The sequence below is a fragment of the Populus trichocarpa genome, chromosome 6, assembly GCF_000002775.5.
Source record: "Populus trichocarpa isolate Nisqually-1 chromosome 6, P.trichocarpa_v4.1, whole genome shotgun sequence".
Lineage (NCBI taxonomy): Eukaryota > Viridiplantae > Streptophyta > Magnoliopsida > Malpighiales > Salicaceae > Populus > Populus trichocarpa.
In genome coordinates, this window is record NC_037290.2 from 24,619,563 (window position 1) to 24,640,747 (window position 21,185).

The window sequence follows — 21,185 nt, forward strand, 5'->3', positions numbered from 1 at the left end:
TCATACCTCACACTGGCCTTTCTCTTGTGACTAGCTAGTAGTGTTTATTGTTCCCGTTGCCTTCAAAAGCACTCTCAAATCCATGCAAAATCTCCCCCTTCAAAATCTCTTCCTCCATTGCCACCTCTCTTGCCCTTTGTCTTTCAAAATCTCTTCCTCCATTGCCACCTCTCTTGCCCTTTGTCTCTCTAAATCTTGAAGAAATCAAAGAAAAAACTAGAAGAGACAGAGAGAGGATCCCGTTTTATATTAAAGAAAAAGATCCATACATGTTCACTGGTGTCTGATGAAGGCAAAGACTCACATTCTTCCATTCTTTGCCACTCTCACTCTCATTTGCCTGACCACTGCCCAACACCACTCTTTTTCTAGCAATGCTGGCCCTAGGGACTTACAAACAATACATATTAAGCAGAGCCAAAGACAGCTTTTACATTACAGAGAGGAACTTGATATAGAAGATGAGTATCTGATGTTACCAGCTTGCCTCAAATTCGACAACCCTAGACTCAGAAGTGCCTACATTGCACTCCAAGCATGGAAACTAGCCATCATCTCGGACCCATTGAACCTCACATCCAACTGGGTGGGATCCGACGTTTGCAACTACACTGGTGTCTTCTGTGCCACATCTCTCGACAATTCGTCGATTCAAACCGTTGCTGGGATTGATCTAAATCATGGCGACATGGCAGGGCACTTGGTTGCAGAGCTCGGACTCCTGACGGACATTGCCTTGTTTCACGTTAACTCCAACAGATTCTGTGGGAAAGTACCAAAATCTTTCAAGAAACTAAAACTACTCTACGAGCTGGATCTAAGCAACAATCGTTTTGCGGGCAGGTTTCCGTACGTTGTTCTTGATCTTCCAAAGCTCAAGTATCTTGATCTTCGATTTAATGAGTTTGAAGGTGATTTGCCGAAAGAACTGTTTGACAAGGATCTCGACGCGATATTCATAAACCACAACAGGTTTGCTCTTGAATTACCTGATAATTTTGGTAACTCGCCGGTTTCTGTTATTGTTCTTGCAAATAATAAATTCCACGGGTGTTTTCCAACAAGTTTGGTTAACATGTCTAAGAACCTAAATGAAGTGATTCTCATGAACAATGGCTTGCGCTCGTGTTTACCTAGGGAGATAGGATTGCTTAAGAAGGTGACAGTTTTTGATGCGAGTAATAACAAACTCTACGGTTCTTTGCCTGACAACATCGGAGAAATGGAGAGTCTAGAACTGCTAAATGTGGCACATAATATGCTGTCAGGAAATATCCCTGGTAGCGTGTGTTTGCTTCCACATCTGAAGAACTTTAGTTATGCTTATAACTTCTTCACTGGTGAACCACCAGCGTGTTTGGATTTGGAAAATTTTGATGATGGCAGGAATTGTTTGAGGAACAGGCCCAAACAGAGATCAACATTGCAATGTAAAGTGTTCTTGTCTAGACCAGTTAAGTGTGAGGCTTTTAAATGTCACAAGTTCGATCCTTCTCCACCGCCCCCACCACCGCCACCACAATCACCACCACCTCCACCTCCACCTTCACCAGCTCCTCCATCAGCATTACCCTCACCACCCCCTCCATCATCAATGCCACCACCACCCCCAATACATCCGCCTCCCCCCTTCTACTCCCCACCACCCCCGCCAAACCCACCTCCACCACCTCCGCCACGTCCTATTTATCAATCACCCCCTCCGCCACCCCCTCCAAATTCACCACCACCACCTCCCTCATGTGCAGAACCCCCTCCACCTCCATCACCTCCACCATGCCATGAGCAACCACCTCCACCATCACCTCCAGTTCAATACTTGCCGCCTCCACCTCCACCAGTTTATAATTCACCGCCTCCACCAGCTCCAGTGTATAATGGTCCATTGCCACCTATTAGTGGCATACCTTACGCATCTCCACCACCTCCACCGCTCTACTAAATTGATGATTCTTTTTAGAGATTTCTCCTTTCACCAGCCCTGAAAGATCACAATTACTTGCCTTGTATTCTTGGTAACAAGGGGATGAGACCGGACCCATTTTATAGCAATCATCCAAGAATTGTTTCACATAATTGCATGTAGCAGAATTCAAGTTTAAAAGACATTTGGAGATAGAAAAGAACAGAAGGAAAAGAAGTGTGCAAGAAGATTAAGTTTCCTTATATTTTTATAATTGAATTGCCATGCTTGTTTTTGAGTAGTTAATAAGATGAATGATGTAGAGAGAAACAGTAGGTTTGCAGGGATTGTAATTACATGTATGAGATTCATCTTAGCTATTTATATGTGCTTTCCAATGGAAAGATCTGATGTCTACTTCAATGTCATTGTTTATTCTGTTCTTATATTTCTAGCTTCTGGTCACCTACGTTTTCAGTACACAGCAGCCTCATCTCCCTGGGGTTTCTGCTTCCCTCTACTTCTGAACTCATTCATGATTCACCATATGGTGAAGGGAGCAAGAAAAACCTTGCCAGTCGCCACCTTTTAGTTTCAGGTTCAGTTCCAGTCAAATAATACACACAAATATCTTTTCATGCTAATTTGGCTAATCAAATGAGTGTAATAGATTTCAGGTTCACTCATTGAAACGTAAAAACTAATCCAATGATAATCAAAGCTTCCTCAGAGTCTTCTATTTTCACCGCTATATCACTTGCAAGTTGCGGTTTGGGTTTCTAGCTATAGGAGCACATTTTCACTTAAAATTTAGATATACTACATGAGTTGTATTAGCTAAGATGAAAGCAAAACCATGAAAAACTACCATAACATGACAATTGACAAGAATGATACCAAGGAAGATTTCTGTGGGTACACTAAAATCTTCTCAGATTTGGTCCTACTGTATATACATTTCTCAATAGCTCCAGTCATATCTTCTCCATCAACCTAGGAGATGTTCCCCTTAAATGATGCGTATGGCATTCTCTGTTTTACAATTGTATCTTCCCAAAAGTTTCTGTTGCCTTTGGTTTTTGGTGGTTCGTCGCTCAAAACGCTTAAAGGTGTGGAGATCATGCCAATAACTCATCGAGCTACCCATGATAAGATCTTTTCATCTAATTATCACAAGATATACATGTGAGACCCTTCATATGAAAATCTGGAAAGATGAGAAAGGTATCTATCGTCCGTGGCCAACACATTCATCACGTTAACTTTAAAAACTTACTCTCTAATCTGCCTACTGGTCTTCCATGCTTACTATGTTATAGCAAGACAATTAATGAAACACCTGCCCGGGTAATATAACACAAGAAGCAATGGCCCTAATCTAGTAACTGTCCCGTGTTGTTACTGTTCGCATTTACAACTCATGATCTAAAGTGGGGTCTTTGAAGGTTGAGCAAGCTTTAGCCACGACATTTTAGACCAGCTTAAATTTCCATGACATCAACATGAAGCAGTTTTTCAAGCAATGACATGGTTGCCAGACAAGGTAACAGCTATGCTACAACGATAATTTGTGCAGTGAAATAGAGAAACTAAATTGTTAGTCCTAGAAATAACCTGACTTACTTTACAGCCACAACATCTTAGACCACCTTTAAATCTCCATGGCACCAACATGAAGCAGTTTTTCAAATAATGACATGGTTGCCAGATAAGACAACAGTTCTGCTCCAACGATAATTTGTGCAGTGAAATAGAGAAACTACAAAGGAAGTCCTCGCAAAAACCTGACTTGCATTCTGTCGTTACTTTTTTGCAAGCACCTTGTTGTTTCAAGGAATCTGGAAATTACAAGGATCAATTTGAATAGAGAATAAAGTGTACACTAGATTTGTAGTTCATGTGGCCTTCCTAAAAAGCAACATGTCACGAGAAAATATACAGTTGAACTAACAGTTAATTAAGGATATCACCTAAGATTAGACTTCTTATCCACGTCAGCACATGATCCTGGGGGTAACACCTCCTGGAGAAACAAAATTATTTCTTTTTATATCTGGGTCTGAATCTGAAGCAGGAAAGACTGAAAGAATAAATGATCCATACTAAGAAATATTGAAATAAGATCCTGATGCCTGGTAACTTCATCTATGTCCATCTTATTACACTTGAAGAGCCATTTATGATTTTAATGCATTACACCAACAGAAAATCTTGTTCCCTAGTTGCCCAGTCATGAAAACAATACCATGACTTTTACCCATTTTTTTGGCAAGTAGAATGTGCTCTCCCAAAATTAATCCCATTAACAAAAAAACTAAAGGACTAAAGAAGGAGGGTGTTTTACCATACCGCATTACACTATTAACCGGAATAATGTTTTTTAAATTTTCTTTTTAATATATGTTTTTTTTTTAATTTCAATTCCATTCTTCAACATTAAATTTATTGGGAATTGGACTTCGTACTTTTTTCAATTTACTTTTATAAGATTATCTTGAACTTATGACTTGAACCACGGGTTTGACAGGTTAACTCGATTGACTCGAGTATTTTTTTTTTTTCTGATTGACTTTTCTTTCTTCTCAATTTCATTCTTCAACATTGAGTTGATTGAGAATTAGACTTCGTGATCTATTTCAGTCTTCTTTCTATGAGATTATCTCCATCTCATAACTCAGGTTAATCCTGGTTGACTCGAATTGTTTTTTGTATTTTTTTAATCGATTTTTTTTCAATTGGGTTGATTGAAAATTAAGCTTCATAATTTGTTTTAATTTGCTTTCCATTGAGTTATTCCGATCTCATTACTCGGGTCACGGGTTTGACAGGATAACCCAGGTTGGCTTAGGTTATTTTTTTGAATTGATTTTTTTTTTAATTTCATCATTTAACATTGAGTTTATTGGAAATTCATCTCATTGTTTATTAAAAAATCTCATCTTAAATATTTATTTTGGATCAAACTACGTTTTTATCTGTCATTCGGGTTGCCTTTAGACCCGTCAAAGTGATCGAGTCACATTGAATCAATTCTCACACTGTTTTATTTTATTTTTTACTAGAAAAAAACATTAGCAATGCCTAAATTTTTTTTTAAATTAAAAAAAATTTGATCGGACACACAACATAGTGCAAGCCAAATGATACAATACCAACTAAAAATCTAGCACCTTCTCACTTTAAAAAAGCCGTTAGATTTGTTTTCAAGATGAAGAGGGTGATTGGGATCGTGGTTGGACCGTGGTTTTTGACTTTTTTTTAGCTTCAAATTATTATTAATTTTTGTATTTTTGGATTGTTTTAATGTGCTGATATTAAAAATATTTTATTTAAAAAAAAACTTTATTTTGATGTATTTTCAAGCGAAAAACACTTTGAAAAGCAACTTTCTACCGAGATAATAATTTTTTTGAAACATCTTTTGGTAACGGCATCCACATTAAAAACTTTTGTCCATATTTGTCTCTTAAGGTTCTGCTTTTCCTGTTCATTTTTTATGTATGAAAATGAAAAGGGGGAGAAACACCCAATTTATTAATTATTGAAGAATTTGTATCTCCCTTGATTTTCCTTCTTCTAGAACCTATCGATTATGCAGAATAAAAAAGAAAAATTACTCTACAATCATACACACACATAGAACTTACTAGCTAAAGATGACTCCACTTTATTTTGCTTGGCCACTTCAATGGAGATGAACAAAGACTGACGTTTTCTGGCAAGATTTGCTTATATCAAACCATGAAACAGGGCGTCAACACAGGCCATCTGTGAGACAAATGCAGTTAGAAACAACGAGAGACAAAAAAATGTTATCAAGACAGAAAACTAAGACATCATGCATCATATGAATATGCCTGTAGAGCTATTACCTTCTGCCAACTCACAGGTAAATATCCAACACTAAAACCAGGCAACCATGGATCCCACATAATACATTCCCTAAAGCAGAGAGAGAAAAAAATGTTAGCTTGACGGGAAAACAAACAAATTCATAAACAAAGAATTATTCAGGGGCCAAACTCATCAAGACAGAACAATGAACAGGTTCAACAGCTGAACTCAACAAAATCTGAATTAACATAGCTATTTCTCTTTTCCTATTGTTTTCGGTTTCTTTTTTTCTTCCCTGGCTATCAAAGTAATATACTAAGAATGTTCAATGATTAGTATTGAAGGAAATAAAATGTACCTTCACAGGCAAAAACCCTGTGTTTCATGAATGCAAGTTTTGAACTCGTCAAAGCAAGCTGGTGCAAGTTCTGACTTGTTCTGAAGTTAGCTTGCCAGCAGATCAAAGGACATAACTTCATGTTCTCATTCAAAACCTTGGCCAAATGGAAAAGCTTTCAAGCTGGAAAAAAAGAAAAAAAAAGTGCTCTATCACCTTTCTAGTAGCTCAATCAATGAAGGTGTGGGAAAAGCAGAAGACTATCTCCTACTTGAGTGTTCATTTCAGGTGGTGATGGCTGGAGTAACCCATTATTAGACAAGTCTTCCAAACCTTTGATATCCTGTTGCAAGCGGCTAACACGCAAAATCGCATGCTCAAGAACCAGAGGATCATCGGGGGGGTTCTGCAGAAGGGTAAGCAAGGCCTGGCGATAAACTTGAGATGCCAATAATGGCCTTGCAACCTGTCGATTTTTACATAAAATTGCCACCTTGATGACATGCTTACAGAGATTTCCCTGTCTTGACCAGGGACAGTCACAGAGGGCGAACTCAGAACCAGGGTTCCAAATTGTATATGCCAGACTTCTATTGGTCTGGGAGATGACTTTTGCAAGCTGTAGATTTTGTTCATCCAATATCACATCGACATCAGGGATGAGCAGGGCCTGATACCAAGCATTAGTTAAGAAAGACTTGTCCCTTATATTTGTGAAATACCCAGTCTCTGCACTGTATTGATCTAACCAATATAAGGAGTGGAATTCAGTTGTCAAAGTGTGGATCAACCAGTCAATTCTTGTATAGGAATTAGCATATTGCTGATCGAAAAGCTTGGATTTCAACCTTAAGTGGTAGGATTCAATTGCAGCCAGGGGCTCCGTACTGGCTACAGGGAGAGACCTTATGCTATTAATCCACAACTCTGCAACACAAGAAGGCAGGTTAAAACAAGCATCTAATATTAAAAGTTACAGCTATGAATTGTTTTGAATGAATAATACAGGCTTTTAATTTCATCTTCAGTAGCTATATGGAGGAGCTGAATGACAATGAACATGACGCTGTTATAGAATGAATCAGTGCAGAAGTTATCACTTCTTCGTTATTTGCATATTTTAATAGCTGATGTTTTACATCAAGGTCATTGTATACTAGCTGTTTGCTAATATACATGTTATTTCTAAATCTTCCACTTTTTTCTTCTATTATATCCCCACTCATACATAATGAATAATTTAGTCAAACTAGCTATCATTTGTGAACCAAGTTAGAATTTATTAATAACTACATCATAAGATGTCATATGAATAACATGTCACATTTGGAAGACTTACATAAGAACAATGTTCTGTGTTGTTCTTCAATATGCAGCTGTTATTTCAATCATGGTTAAAAATCTTTCTTTCCAATATTCCTTTTTTCTACATGTAACTGCCTACCATTTTTTAGCACCAAATGAATAAATAAAGAAAATCCCTATTTCATTACAGAAATTATTATGAGATCAAAGTTAGGAATAAATAATATCCTATTTCAACAATGCATGTTTATATGTGAAATTAGATGGTTGAAATATAATATAGCAAAAAAAATTACATTATAAAGATTCCTCCAAGAAACAAGGAGAAGGCTTTTATTCTCAGACAAGTAGAATAATGCATAAGAGAAACATATACCTATAAATGGCAACCATCTCCTCTTGAAATAATCCATAAAGATACATTGGTCAACATATACTTGCATGAACTCTTCAACTGCATTATCAGCATTTGGCCCACTTCTTGTAGAATACAAAATCCAACCCAAGTGCTTAAACATCTCTCGCTGGACATCAATGTTGCAGCATTTCTTTAAAAGACTTCTCATCCAAGCACGGCGAACATGCCAGGCACATAATAGGAACCGGCATTGGAAAGCCTCTCTGCAATTAAAAAACCACGAAGGAATTTAGATTCCCCATTGAAAGTTAGAGTCAAGTAGAAGAAATTGACAGTCCCTGCCAAAAAAATTTACCTTATGAAAGAAATATCAAAAGAAGGATCATCCACTAAAAAGGCATTAGGCCTCCATCTCGGGTCCTTGCTTCGGATTCTTTCAGCCAAAGAGCCAATCCATTTGTGGATATCTTGAGTAACAAATGAGGAGGCAACGATCCAAGCAACCGGAATTGCATTTTGAGACGAGTCAAAAACCAGTAAAGTACACAGGGGATACTGCAATGGAGAAGATTACCATTGAATTGCTATTGAATTAATACCTATAACACCTTTTCATATTCCACAGTATAGCAATTCAATTCTTCCTCAACTTTTAGCCCAAATAATTTCTAATCATGATGTTTGGTCCATTTAAATGATCTAATCCACACTATGTTGATGAATTTGAAGGTCACAAGTATAAAATAAAGGCCCTTGAACAATTGTGCTTGAATTGTGGTCTTGGAAGGAAGAATTTGGAGACTTAGAGCTTTAAGATTTTTACATAAAATTGCTGCTCTCAAGACTGGATTTTGGTTGCAAGCCCAAGCCTCGAATGATTCAAAATTTTGCAATCATAAGATATTTGATACTAAAATGTGTCAACCACCAATATTTACGAAGAAAATTTCTGAATCCTTGAAATTTTTGCATGCCAGCGGCTTCACACATGACCATGAAGAATCAAAGAGTTCTTAAATGAACAAATTACCTTAAGTTTCTTCAAGCCAAATGTAGAATGAGAAGCTACCGAACCACTATGTCCATAACGGATCATCTGCTGCAGCTGCCAATCTGTCTGTATCCCCAGAATAAAAGGTTCTGTGCTTGACATATCTTGGAAGAAAAAAACATGCTTCTGGTGGCGCTGCACCCACATCTTTACACTGAATTCATCATCTGCATGCAATTTGTAAGATGAATTACGAACAATCCTCTCCATGTTGCGAACATCATTCCGAGTGAGCAAATCATCTCGGTTGAGGGGGCCACCATGCCCCTGCACCACCTCTGCATGATGCTGGATTATATTGTCCAAAGATATTCCAATATATAGCAACGACATCACTTTCTGGCGCAATTCTTCTGAAATCCTTGGAGCATACATAGCTCTTGTCCCCACAGCATCCACATCAAGTATCCCATGACATGGGGCCCCTGTTTTATCTACATGTTTTCTCTGATTATATATGATAAGAGCAAGGAAGGGGCGAGTGTATAAGCGTTTTACAGTGAAATGGCAAAGGCAACCTCTCATCATGTGACGCCTCCCGGGTCTGCTTCCCTTCCCAGTCGCAGGTTTGGTGTGAGAACCATCCCCCATAGTGGACTCACTATCTCGATAATCTTCAGGACCATATGAACACCAATATCTGAAAGATAACTTTCATAATGCATTACTTGGATTAAACTACAAGGGATCTTCAAGACATGCATCAATTCCCAGTGACATAATTAACTTTTATCATTTAAAATATTCTCTTTGAATGTTTGTCCATTTAGTGGTAAATAAACATTCATTTTGCAAAACATTCACCTTTAAAACAGACAAAAAGAGCCATCCTTTAAGGAGCTCTTGGCAGAGAGCACATTTCAGAGAACAAAAACCAAGAACAATCATTTACACACTGGCGTTCATAATTCATTCGTCATAAAACCCAAAAAAGAAGAAGGTGCCTTGTATAGCACTGCACGAATTTATGAACATACAGTGTATATTCAAGATAGCCATCGACCCTTGGTTTGCTGATGCTCCCTTCAGATCTCTTCCTTCTAGACTCAATTCGAAAGCTAGCAGGACATTCTGCATTTGAAGATTCTCCTTTTACAAAATCATCCACTCTAGCAAAAGGGATTAGGGCAATATCATCGCCACCTTGTCGACCACCTTCTACTTTCTCCCACTTTATATGAGCAGCAGAAAACTCTGCACAAGGAGGATCTTGTACTGGAAGACTAAGAATGTCCTCCATTCTTGGCATCTGTCAATTTAAGACCCCCAAAAAAAGAAAAAAAAAAAAAACACATTACGTTGCAGTAAATCCAATTCAAGGATCATTACACACTGTACAGCCCTTTTCTTTCACATTCTCACAAACACTTTGCAATGAAAAATATTTATTTTTCTTCTTTTTTCTATAAAAGAAGTTATTGTATTGATCAAAAGCAACAAGAAGGACCTAACCCCACTACAAAAGCAAGAATCATTATCAGATTACATAAGCAGTCTAATGAAGGATTAAGATTACACGTGCATGGAGTTAAGTACACTATTTTCATTGAATAAACAAAATACAAATCAACAAATGAGAATTAGAGTGAAAACAAATACAGAAAAATCAAAGGTGTAGTCAAAATCACCTTTGGTTCATGGCCCTTCATGCTCTTTTTAAAGCTTGAAATGAAACTAAGCTTTAGCTCACTGTTAATCTATTATGTCTCTGCAAATGGATAAAGTCCATTGCTTTAAGATAAGAGAAGCACTAAAAAGAGGAACTTGAAAGACCCAGAAAGCAGAATTGGAAGAGGAAGTGAGATAGTAAAGCAAATTACCTCTCAAAGCCTTGGTTTTCCTTACAATTCCAGGAGCTCTCCCTCCTCCTCTGAATCTCTTCCTCTCTCTCTCGCTCTCTCTCTCTATTAGTGTTTGTACTTTGTACAGTGAAAGCTTTTGAAATGATTGAACAAGATGTCAGCAAACGACATGATGTTCACTCGTATGCATGGCATGTTCATGAAGCCAAAAAAAAAGGAGGAAGACGAAAGACGAGCCGTCTATACGTCAGGGTTGAGACGACTTCAAATACTTGTTTTGTTTTGTTCTATCTTGGACAACAATCTCATCTATTTAGATTTGTCCAACGTACGAAATTCACATAACATCAAGCACTTAATCAACACTTTGTTGTAGAAGTTTGTGCATGTCATGGTGTGATACAAATAAAAATATATATTATCGTTTTATATCATAAAAATACAATAAGTTATTAATCTTCATCCGGCACATGACATGATTTATAAATTAAATGAGTTAATTTATATTAATTTAAAATAATATCATTTCAAGATTTTTTTTTAAATCAAACTAAATTTTAATCAGATCATATATTAATCCATCAAATTAATTAAATGAATATTCATTCAATTTAGAAATGTTTTGAAATTTAGTAGTGATTGTTTTTTTTAAATAATATATTAAAATAATATATATTTTTTATTTTTTAAAATTATTTTTTACATCAAATCATTAAACCTATTAAAAAAATAAAATAAAAATTTTAGAAAATACAGTCGTGTTTCTAAACAACACATTGAATTGAAACATGAGCATATGCCAGCAACACACTTTTCCTTTTGTTATTAATATTTTTTTCCTCTGTGCTAACATTTTGCACTGTTTAGAAAAAAGATTGTAAAGGGATAAATTACAAAAACTCTAAACGATGTGGTGTAAATACGGTGCATGTGTGCACTATTCATCTTCTCATATTTTATGGTAGATTTATTATTCAAAAATTTTATTTTTTTTTATTTTGGTTATTAAAATTTTACTTTGAACAATTACATCCTTTTGGGCACAATTAAAGAATAATTAAATCAAATTTATTAATTAAGGATATAATTGAAAGATAAAAAATAAAAGTAAAAAAAATACCACAACAGGTGATGCTTTTAAAATTATCACAAAAGGTTTTCTTTAATTCTCAAACTTTACAAATTATACATGTTTGATCACTCAATAGTTTTTCAATTTTATTTTTCAGTCCATGGTTTGAGATAAAAGAAAGAGAACATCGGATTCTGACGGTAAAGAGAGAAAATTGATGTTAACACCGATTTTAAGCCACCAAAATAGTTGATCCTGGTGTCAAAATATTTCATTTAGTGAGAGGAGTTCAACTTATGTGTTTTTTCATTTTGAAATTGCTTTAAAAACCAGGTCTAAGCTCAAGAAGAGTTTTTGTTTCAGGTTAATTTTATATTTTTATGTTTTTGTTTTTGTTTTTTAAGGGCGTTTATGGGTTTTCAATGTGTTTAGATTCCTTTCTAGGTGTTTTTGTTCAAATTCGGGATGAAATAATTTGGGATAAAAAAGTATAAACCTTGTTTTTTTAGCCACCACAATAATCGTAATCTAGAAAATATCAGGCGACACGTTGGCTTGAATTTTTTTTTAAAAAAGTATTGGGGCGGACGACATGTCTTCCTCCACAATTGATTTTGTTTTTAAAAGAACATGCCATTTCTAAATTGATCAAGCGCTAGCCTGGCCTCTTTTTTTTGTTTTTTTAATTTTGTCTATTTAAAAAAATCATGTTGTTTTTTAAATAACCTTTCAATTTATATTGAAATTAATCTCCCTTTTCTTTGATTTTTAATTTTTTGTATTTAGTTTTTTTTTTAAATTGTGATTTTTTGTAAAATATTTTTATATGTGTTTAATTTTTGAAGAGATTATTCTAATTCATTTATATTTTTTTATGTTTTATATAATTGAATTTTATTTTTAAAGATGAACAATATTTATTTTTAGATAATATTTCTAATAAGAGAAACTTTGTGATGTATTTTTTTCATATGATTTTATGTGTGTATTTTTTTCTATTATCATTTGATTAAATAAAAAAAATAAGTTTAATAAACAAATTTATTGAATATAATTGGATGAATGAACCATATTACGATATTAAATATATCTTGATTTACATCCGTCTTCTAACTTATATATACATATTTAGTTATTGTTAATGATTTTTTTCTATTTATTAATATAAATAATTATTAATTTATTTAATTAGATGTGTGTATAAATTTTTTAATTTACATATGATATTATTTATGTAAAACAACATATTGCAAATACCTATATATTTAATTTTTTGATTGAAAAAAAATATCAGCCCGTGATGAAGCGGGAATCAAATATCTTATATAGTGGCTTGAATACCATCGTGTCATTGATGGATAAATTTTAGGTCATTTTGTGGCTCTATTTTGCCGTCATAAACTGACAGGTGATTTATTATCATCTGTGTAATGAAAGTGAAAACTTTCTGTAGTCACTATCTCGAAAAAGACCCATGAACAATCATTATCCTGTATCCTAAGGATTGAAACTACAAGTCTTGCTATAGTTTATTAAAATAAGTAATAATTAAAATTATATTCTTATATAATTCCAAGATATTTTCGGTATAAAAAGTATAATCATATCAATTTGGATAGAAAAACTTGAGATAAAAACATATTAAAAAAATTGACTATTTTATAAGAATATAATAAATATATTTAGAAATATAAAAGCATATCAAAGACTTAAGTTATATAAAAATAAATTGAATCATTTATTCAAAAAATAATTAAAAAATTTATTTGTTTATGCACATTTTTGTTTGCAGTCAATGCTAAGATAATTGAATATGATTATTTAACTCCTCTCCTTGAAACTTTCATCCTGAACTATAATATTATCAGTGGTATAATTGGATCAAATTCTTTTGGATGTAAAAAAAAATATCAATTATTGTTAATGTGCTTTTAATAATAAAAATTTAATTTATATAAAAATTTATTTGATATAATGTGGTTCACTTAGTAGGTTTAAAGAGAACTCATATAACAAATAAAAATATAATTTAACTTAAAAAATTCAAGATTATATATTTTTAAAAATATTAAAATGATAATATATTAGATTAATTTAAATTAACTCAGATTAACCTGTCAAATTTATTTTTTAGTTCATAAGATTTTGATAAATCTATAAAAAACAAATAAAAAAATTATTAAATCTAATTCTCAATCAACCTGACATTAAAAAATAAAATTAAAAAAATCATTAAAAAAAACTAATTAATCTAAGTTAATTTATAAAATATAAATTACAAGTCTTGAATAACACCATAAAATAAAATATAAATTTATATAAATTATAAAACTGAATGATTAGCTATCAATGCACTAACTAGCATCATTACAGGAAGGCAAGGGCAAGTGTGCCAGTAACAATAACTAAAAGAGGGTGTACTGTGGAAATGACATCATGCATGCTCTCATATTTTGTTATTCAAGTGGGTTTTTTTTTATAATTTTGGTAACTTTGAAGGATATTTTGGATTTTCCGGTGATGTTCAGTATCAGAGAAGAGAGCGAACCACTGAAGGTGGGAGGGAGGATCATCTGACTCGTAAAGATAAGTCAAATCAGCATAATTTTGGAGTATACGCTACTGCCTACTGCGCATTACAATTTGATATCAATATATTAAAACTGAAGGATGGAGAAGAGAATATCGTCACCCTTTTCAATGGAGGCACTGAACTTAATGAAAGATTCTAACTAGTTGCCTGCTCCAAGAGGTTCAGTTCAGGCACGAACAAGAGCATTTCAAATTAGGGAGAGGAGTACAATATGAAAACTGCAGAGTCTGGAACACTGAGTTACAAGCATCTATACAGCAGGACATGGCTGCTCTTTTCGCCAGTTTCTCAAATGAAGAAGCACATGCACAATCGTTCCACAAACAAAGCCAAGTGATGCGCTTGAACCCACCAGTGAAACCGCAGCGCATATAAGCATCACAAAGGATTCCTCCTTTGTGTTCATGTCCCTTGAAGCCAAAGCCAACTCAATTCCAGCAAATAACAGCAACACCCCCAAGACCCCAACAGGAAATTGTTTCAAAACCATGACTAAAGAACTACCTAAAACCAAACCCAGTAGCATTTTTGCTGCCCCGAGAAGTGCCACACACCCTCCACTCCTGCCGCCAAACTTGTACTGCCCAGCCAGTCCACCTGCACCATGGCAGCATGGCATGGCGCCGAACCAACACCCCACTATGTTCATCAGTCCTACAGATACCGAAACGGAGGAGGCCGAGAAATCCTTTCCCGGAAACAGATCGGATGACAACTTGCACACAGCAATAACAGAATTTAGAACTGATAGAGGGAGCTGGGGAATTGTACCCTTGATAAACCCCTGTTTCCAAGCATGCTTAGAAATCTTCACAACTTCAATTGAAGATGGTCCAAACTTAAAACCCCGCACCACTCCAGGCCTTCTTATAAATGCCAAAATCACACCCAACAAGAAAACCATAAAAGCAGAAGGCAGTGAGGCTACAATCTGCCGCGGTCCCCTCCTCTTAGGCCTTTGATCTCTACCATCCAAATTAATGTCATCGCCATCTCTTTCAGTATTACCCTCCTCACCAGCACCGTTAACAACAATAACAAAACAAGCACAAACAATAGCCAGAACCAAACCATCTACACCTAACCAATGCCTATCACCACCAGACTTTGACTTGGAAAAATCTTGTACTTTCCTGATATACTTGACCGCAGTCATGGCAAAAGATAACCCTTGTGAAAGCTGAATTCCTCTAACAACGGGTAGTGGGATTAGCTTATAAACAAGCTGCATCAGACCCGTGACACCTAAAAGTAACAAAATCCCACCAGTACATATTCCTGCTGCCATGATTTCGGGCACGCCAAATTCTGCACTATTTGATATAGCCACAGCAGCTATCGATTTCATTGGCTGGACTGGCATTGGCACGCCATAGATTGCCCCAGTAAGAATGTTGTATATGCCAGTGAATATTAATGTTGTCCCTAAATTAAGATCAACGGATAATGTTAAGGCCAGTACTATTGGTATGTACGTACCTAAATCCCCCATGGCACCATTAAGCTCTGCCCATATTTTGGATCGAAAGACAAGGTTGTCTCTCACTTTGTCGACTACATTCGATAGAAACCTTGATCTGGGTGCTTGAGCTTGGATGTCTTGAAGAGGTATTTGGTTGGCGGAGGACTCCATTGTTTGTAATTGCAAGGCTGCAGTGATCATCTCTAATGTGCTGTTTTATAGGCTATACTAGTAAAGCTGAACTGTAAAGAAAGTCAAATACAGGAAATGCAACAGCGACCTTTCGCATCTTGATTGGCCGTTAAAAAGTGAGAGAAATATGCCGCTAGTAGTGACTTAAAGGCATCTTCCCTCCTTGTCTCCTCCTCTTATTTTCACCTCTAGTCAAATTGATCCCTCTATAATATATTGTTCCAAATTAAGCCCTCCACTGTAAATTAAAAGCGATTATAAACCCTCCACGATGGACCTCTATTGATTAAGTTGATAAATGGCACCAGGTCTGAAAATAAAATTAAGAATAAATTCATAAAAAAATCAATAAATATAATATTTTATACACAGTGCATGGCTGAGTTTACCGACTCTTATTTCTTCATCTAGTATTGTACTCTAGCGACAAATTCTAGAAAAATGATGACGTGACAATTATCTTGTGTCCCCTGACGTAAAATTAGAATCAAATTGAAAAATAGGAAAAAGAGAAAAAGATGTAACTTAGCTAGAATGCTGCGAATTCGTTGGTATTTTCTTCGTATTCCCATCTAGTTAGCATGTTGGATTTGAAAGCAACACAGCACCTGGTTTAGAAGATTTGCAAAAATGAGTCTACCCAAATGATCTCATAAGATGCTGGTCGAGCTGCCATCAACGCTGGAGGTTGTGGGCTATGAGGTTTTGGTTACACTTGGTTTGATGGAACTGATCTGTGTTACAGCTCCTATAGTTTTAAAACTGCGGGATAATATTCAAATCATAAGCTGAAAGGTTACTCTGAAGTAATTTAATTTTTTAAAAGAATTAAAATGATATTATTTTAGTGAAAAATATTTAAAAAATCAACAAAATTTTTAGCGGATTTTATCTAAATCGATTTGATTGATAAATCTTTATTTATTTTATCCTAATCTTGAACCAGTCCAAGTCTCGGTTCAGTCAAATCTTAAATTTAAAATGATCGATAAAAAAACATAAATGATTCTAAAAATTTATCTAGGTTAAAATTGATAAATATGAAATTATACATAAATTGGTTAACTGTTTGGCTTGATTAAATTTTTTGATTGACTGCTTGTTCATCTATAATGAATACCTGGAAACTCTAATTTAGTACTTGAGGTTTTATATTAATTTTAAAAAATTAATTAAGGACTCTCATATAGTCTAAAGGCTTTTAATCTATAATTCCATCCAAATTATACCATAAAAGGACATCATTTTTGCTAAATAATTCTAACAAAATATTTTAATTAAAAAATTAGAATAGTTTATTAATAAAATAGATATAAAAATAATTTGAATGTAAAATTGATGATATCTTTGATGATTTTTAATATATTTAATGTCTGCTTAAAAAAATCACAGAAGTGCAGTCACCATACATCTATCGAATATAAAACTTGGTTGATTCGTTCTCGCAGATAAAACCCTCCCCAGCCAGGACCACCTCTTTTTCTCTGACATTGATGGAATTCCTTGAAGAATACCCGTCTAATCAATTTATTAATTTCCTTGAAATATTTTAATATATTTTTAAATTAAAAATACTTTAAAAAAATATTATTAATAAAGAATCACTAATTCCCTTGAAAGCAGCTTACTTTAATGAACGTTTCTTTAGTAGCAAGATTTAGAGCATTTTGAGATGTTTTGAGATCGGGTTAAAGCATGGGTCATCCATGACTGATCAGACATTGTATATTCATTTGATTTCTTTTCTAGAATTTATCAAATTATCCTTTTACTATATTAATTTGATTTAATCTATTCATATATATATTTTTTGATTTATTATGTTTATTAACTATATCAATATATCTCAGTTAAATAATTAATAAATCACGATTATTTTAATATTCCTGTTAGCTTTGTTATCACATGTCTTAAAATAACCATAATTTGTTATTTGTTTAATCGAGCAACATATTAAGCTAAGAATTATAATGGTCAAAATAATATAAGGACCGTTGTTGTGAAACCCGGCTTAGCCTGTCGGGTCGATCCAGGACTCGACTAACCTAGGGTATAAATTGATTCGTATTAAAGAAGAAAAAAAATATGTTAACCTGGTTAAAATCTCGAATTGACTCGCTGACCCAGTTAAAAAAATCACTTTGCTCTTCTTACTTTTTAAATTATAACTTTTCATTCCTTTAATATTTTAAATTTTCAATTGTGGTGCAAAACTTTGTTTTTCTTAAATCTTAGTCTTTGGTTTGAAAGAAAGAGAAAAAGTCACCAGATTTTAACGGTAGAGAGAGAAAGTCTCGATTTACACCAATTTAACCCATGAAAATGATCAATATTGGTATCAATGGGCTCCATTCTATGAGGGGAGTCTCACCTAGATGTTCTTTCGCCTTTCTCATCGACTAAAATGATAGTTCTAAGTTTTTTAAAAAATTATTGTGGGTTGATTTTTGGTTTATGGATTGATTTTTGAGTTATTTGAGGTCATATATGGGTTTATCAATGTGTAAAAGGTGTTTTTGGTAAAAAAAAAAAAAGGGATTAAAAAATGAGTTTCTAGGTCAAAAAACCATAAACCTTAATTTTTCGACCACCATTATTGCTGAAATAAGGGGAAAACAAGCAACACATTGCCTGACTTTATTGTTTTTCAAAGATTTTTAGGCTGGATGACATGTCATCCGCCCCATTTTCAAATAAAAAAATTAAGGATATGGGAGGGCGAGCTTACCTTTGTTGGCTCGCGCATATGCCTTTCTCAAAATGGGCCAGATGTGCGAGTTTGGCTTGTCAAGCCCAACAACACTTGACCTATTTCTTCTTCTTCCTTCTTTTTTTTTTCCTGTATTTTTGAGTTGATGCTTGATTTGGAAAAATAAAATCTTATTTTATTGATTCAAACCAATTACAACTTTAGGGATCTAATTTCAAACTAAAACAAATATTCAACCTATTTTTTCTAAGAAATAACATGTATATCTCAGCTTCCCGACTCGATCTTTGATTGGGGCAAATATATTTATTATTATTTATTAGAATATATAATTTTTGATTTGTTTTATTGAATACACATGTAAACTTTAACAATGACAACAACTTTTTTGCATTGAGAAAACAAAATGCTCCATCTCGTAGCGTAGCGCGGGGAAACACACTATTAGTGATCAATATAGTACAACGACCATTATTGTAAAACCATGATTTTTCCGGTGAGCCAACCCACGACTCGGCTAGCCCATAACCCAATCGACTTGGGGTCTGGACTGTTCTTGGTTAAAGAAAAAAGAAAAAAAACTTGATTGACTCGGGCAAAATCGCCCTTAACCCATTAATGTTTTTCTTGTCAAAACAATATTGTCTTGATCATTTAAAAAGTACTTTTTTGGGTAAACCCTCCAAACCCGTGACCCGAGCTTCCTCCAAACCCGTGACCCGAGCTTTGTTCTAGGTCAACCATCTGGTTGATTTTCACAACTATGATAAATACAAATTAAACCAAATAGATGTGTGTTGGTTTTGTGTTATAACCTACTTTTCAAGTGATTTTAGTTTACTTTTCCCCTGTGCTGATGTCAAAAATTAAAATTTTAAAAAATATTATTTTAATATATTTTCAATTAAAAAATACTTTGCACTACAATACCAAACACACAAGTAATATAAAGACAATTTGGTGTTTTAACTTTCTTTTTATGCGTGTGTGTGTGTATTATGTGACAATCATAAATGTTTGATAAAGAAATTGATATATTTAAAGGTATGATAGATGATAAAAAATATATATATTTTGACCTCCTATTAGTGGTGAAAGATATTTCTCTCTTATAGAAAATATAGTGATAAAGACATAGATACATAGAAGATATGATAGAAAAAAAATAAATATAAAATTATATTTGGTAGTGATGTATAAAACAAAATAATTGTCTCTGTATCATGTTTGGTTATAGTGGACAAAACATAATAAAATATAAAAAATCTATTTTATTCTTATCATGTATTGTTATCAAACTTACATATTTAAAAAAATAATTAGATTTTTTTACTTTATTTTATATTGAGTGTTAAAATTAATAATATTATAATAATCCTAGTTATAAAATTAGGATTGACTTGATGGGTTAACTTGGGGTCTGGATCGGTTCGAGTTTAAGAAAAAATAGAGAAAAGATTTACTTGACCTGACCAAATGAAAAATCCAGGTCAACCTAGGATAAAACACATGTCAAAAACTTGTTAATTTTTTTGGAAAAAAATTGGTCAAGACAAGGTTGTTGTGATTATTTTTTTTTAAAAAAAATTGGGTTCACTGGGTTGACCTTCCTAATTCGTGACCCAAACCTTTTCTCATGTCGACTCCCGAGTTGATTTTTAAACAATAATAATAATCACTTTTATCCATTCATTGACTCAATCAAACCATATTGACACTCTTGACTTGTAACCTGGGTCTTGTCCCGGTTAACCCCCAAGTCAGATTTTAAAACTATGATAATAATAATTTTTATCCTTACATTGACCTATGTCAACCCGAGTTGACCCTTTTGATTTGTGATTCGGGCCTTGCCCCGGGTTGACCCCTGAATCAATTTTTAAAACTATGATAATAACCACTTTTATTTTATGTTGATTCTCCTAACATGTGACTCAAATTTTATCTTAGGTCGACCCCCGAGTCAGATATGAAAACTATGATAATAACCACTTTTATTTTATGTTGATTCTCCTAACATGTGACTCAAATTTTATCTTAGGTCGACCCCCGAGTCAGATATGAAAACTATGATAATAACTACTTTTATCTTTATATTGACATGAGTCAATGGTCAACCACACTCATGACCTAGGTCTTGCCCCAGGTTGACTCCCGAGTCAAGTTTTTAAATTATAATAATAACTACTTTTATTTTTATATTAACCCGGATCATCTCGACACGTGACCCTAGCCTCAACTAATGATCTAGGTTTTGCTCCAGATCAACCCCCGAGTTGAATTTTAACACTATAATAATAACAATTTTATCCTAACATGTCTTAACTAAATAATTTTAAAATTATTTTTTTTATAAAATTATTTTTAAAATAAAAAATATCATTTTTATAGATTTATCATTTATACTTTTTACTGATCCTATTTTGAGAAGTAAAAATTACCTTCAAAATTATTCTAAAAGCAAATATATTTTTATATTCTTATTTCTGTCTTTTTCAATTAAATATATTTTTCTCTCTACTGTTACTCGTGAATATAACCGAAGGCTACAGAGGGTCAAATAATG

At 33.9% G+C, this 21,185-nt stretch overlaps 3 protein-coding genes across 12 annotated transcripts; 1 reads left to right on the forward strand and 2 right to left on the reverse strand.

The window, feature by feature from the left end:
- Positions 1–286: 286 nt before the first annotated feature.
- On the forward strand, positions 287–2,351 carry LOC7495733 (leucine-rich repeat extensin-like protein 3). The gene has a single exon (XM_002308594.4). It carries the CDS (start codon positions 287–289, stop codon positions 1,940–1,942), a length of 1,656 nt encoding a protein of 551 aa, XP_002308630.4. The 3' UTR covers positions 1,943–2,351.
- Positions 1,828–10,767, reverse strand: LOC7471556 (uncharacterized). Of its 10 annotated transcripts, none has more exons than XM_052453744.1 (11): positions 10,609–10,767; positions 10,417–10,496; positions 9,766–10,037; positions 8,768–9,428; positions 8,093–8,292; positions 7,756–8,000; positions 6,096–7,001; positions 5,776–5,845; positions 5,551–5,671; positions 3,874–3,926; positions 1,828–3,066 (listed from the first exon to the last, which is right to left on the reverse strand). In XM_052453744.1, exons 2-7 carry the CDS (start codon positions 10,435–10,437, stop codon positions 6,307–6,309), a joined length of 2,094 nt encoding a protein of 697 aa, XP_052309704.1. In that variant the 5' UTR covers positions 10,438–10,496; positions 10,609–10,767; the 3' UTR covers positions 1,828–3,066; positions 3,874–3,926; positions 5,551–5,671; positions 5,776–5,845; positions 6,096–6,306. The 10 variants fall into 10 exon arrangements, with proteins under 10 accessions (XP_052309704.1, XP_024459857.2, XP_024459855.2 ...); XM_024604089.2 differs by lacking the exon at positions 1,828–3,066 and having other exon boundaries at positions 3,678–3,926; positions 6,096–6,257; positions 6,408–7,001; XM_024604087.2 differs by lacking the exon at positions 1,828–3,066 and having other exon boundaries at positions 3,678–3,926; positions 6,096–6,257; positions 6,346–7,001.
- A 3,469-nt stretch (positions 10,768–14,236) lies between these two features.
- LOC7495734 (molybdate transporter 1) lies at positions 14,237–15,954 on the reverse strand. Its single transcript, XM_002309546.4, has one exon. It carries the CDS (start codon positions 15,916–15,918, stop codon positions 14,506–14,508), a length of 1,413 nt encoding a protein of 470 aa, XP_002309582.4. The 5' UTR covers positions 15,919–15,954; the 3' UTR covers positions 14,237–14,505.
- Between the last annotated feature and the right edge of the window lie 5,231 nt (positions 15,955–21,185).

Excerpts from the sequence above, each read along its gene's own strand:
- LOC7495733 (XM_002308594.4), top strand. The coding sequence starts at position 287 with ATGAAGGCAAAGACTCACATTCTTCCATTCTTTGCCACTCTCACTCTC.
- LOC7471556 (XM_052453744.1), bottom strand. The coding sequence starts at position 10,437 with ATGAAGGGCCATGAACCAAAG. Across the intron at positions 8,001-8,092 it reads TTTGATATTTCTTTCATAAG|AGAGGCTTTCCAATGCCGGT; the intron begins GTAAATTTTTTT and ends TTTTAATTGCAG. Across the intron at positions 7,002-7,755 it reads GAGATGGTTGCCATTTATAG|AGTTGTGGATTAATAGCATA; the intron begins GTATATGTTTCT and ends CTTGTGTTGCAG.
- LOC7495734 (XM_002309546.4), bottom strand. The coding sequence starts at position 15,918 with ATGATCACTGCAGCCTTGCAATTACAAACAATGGAGTCCTCCGCCAAC.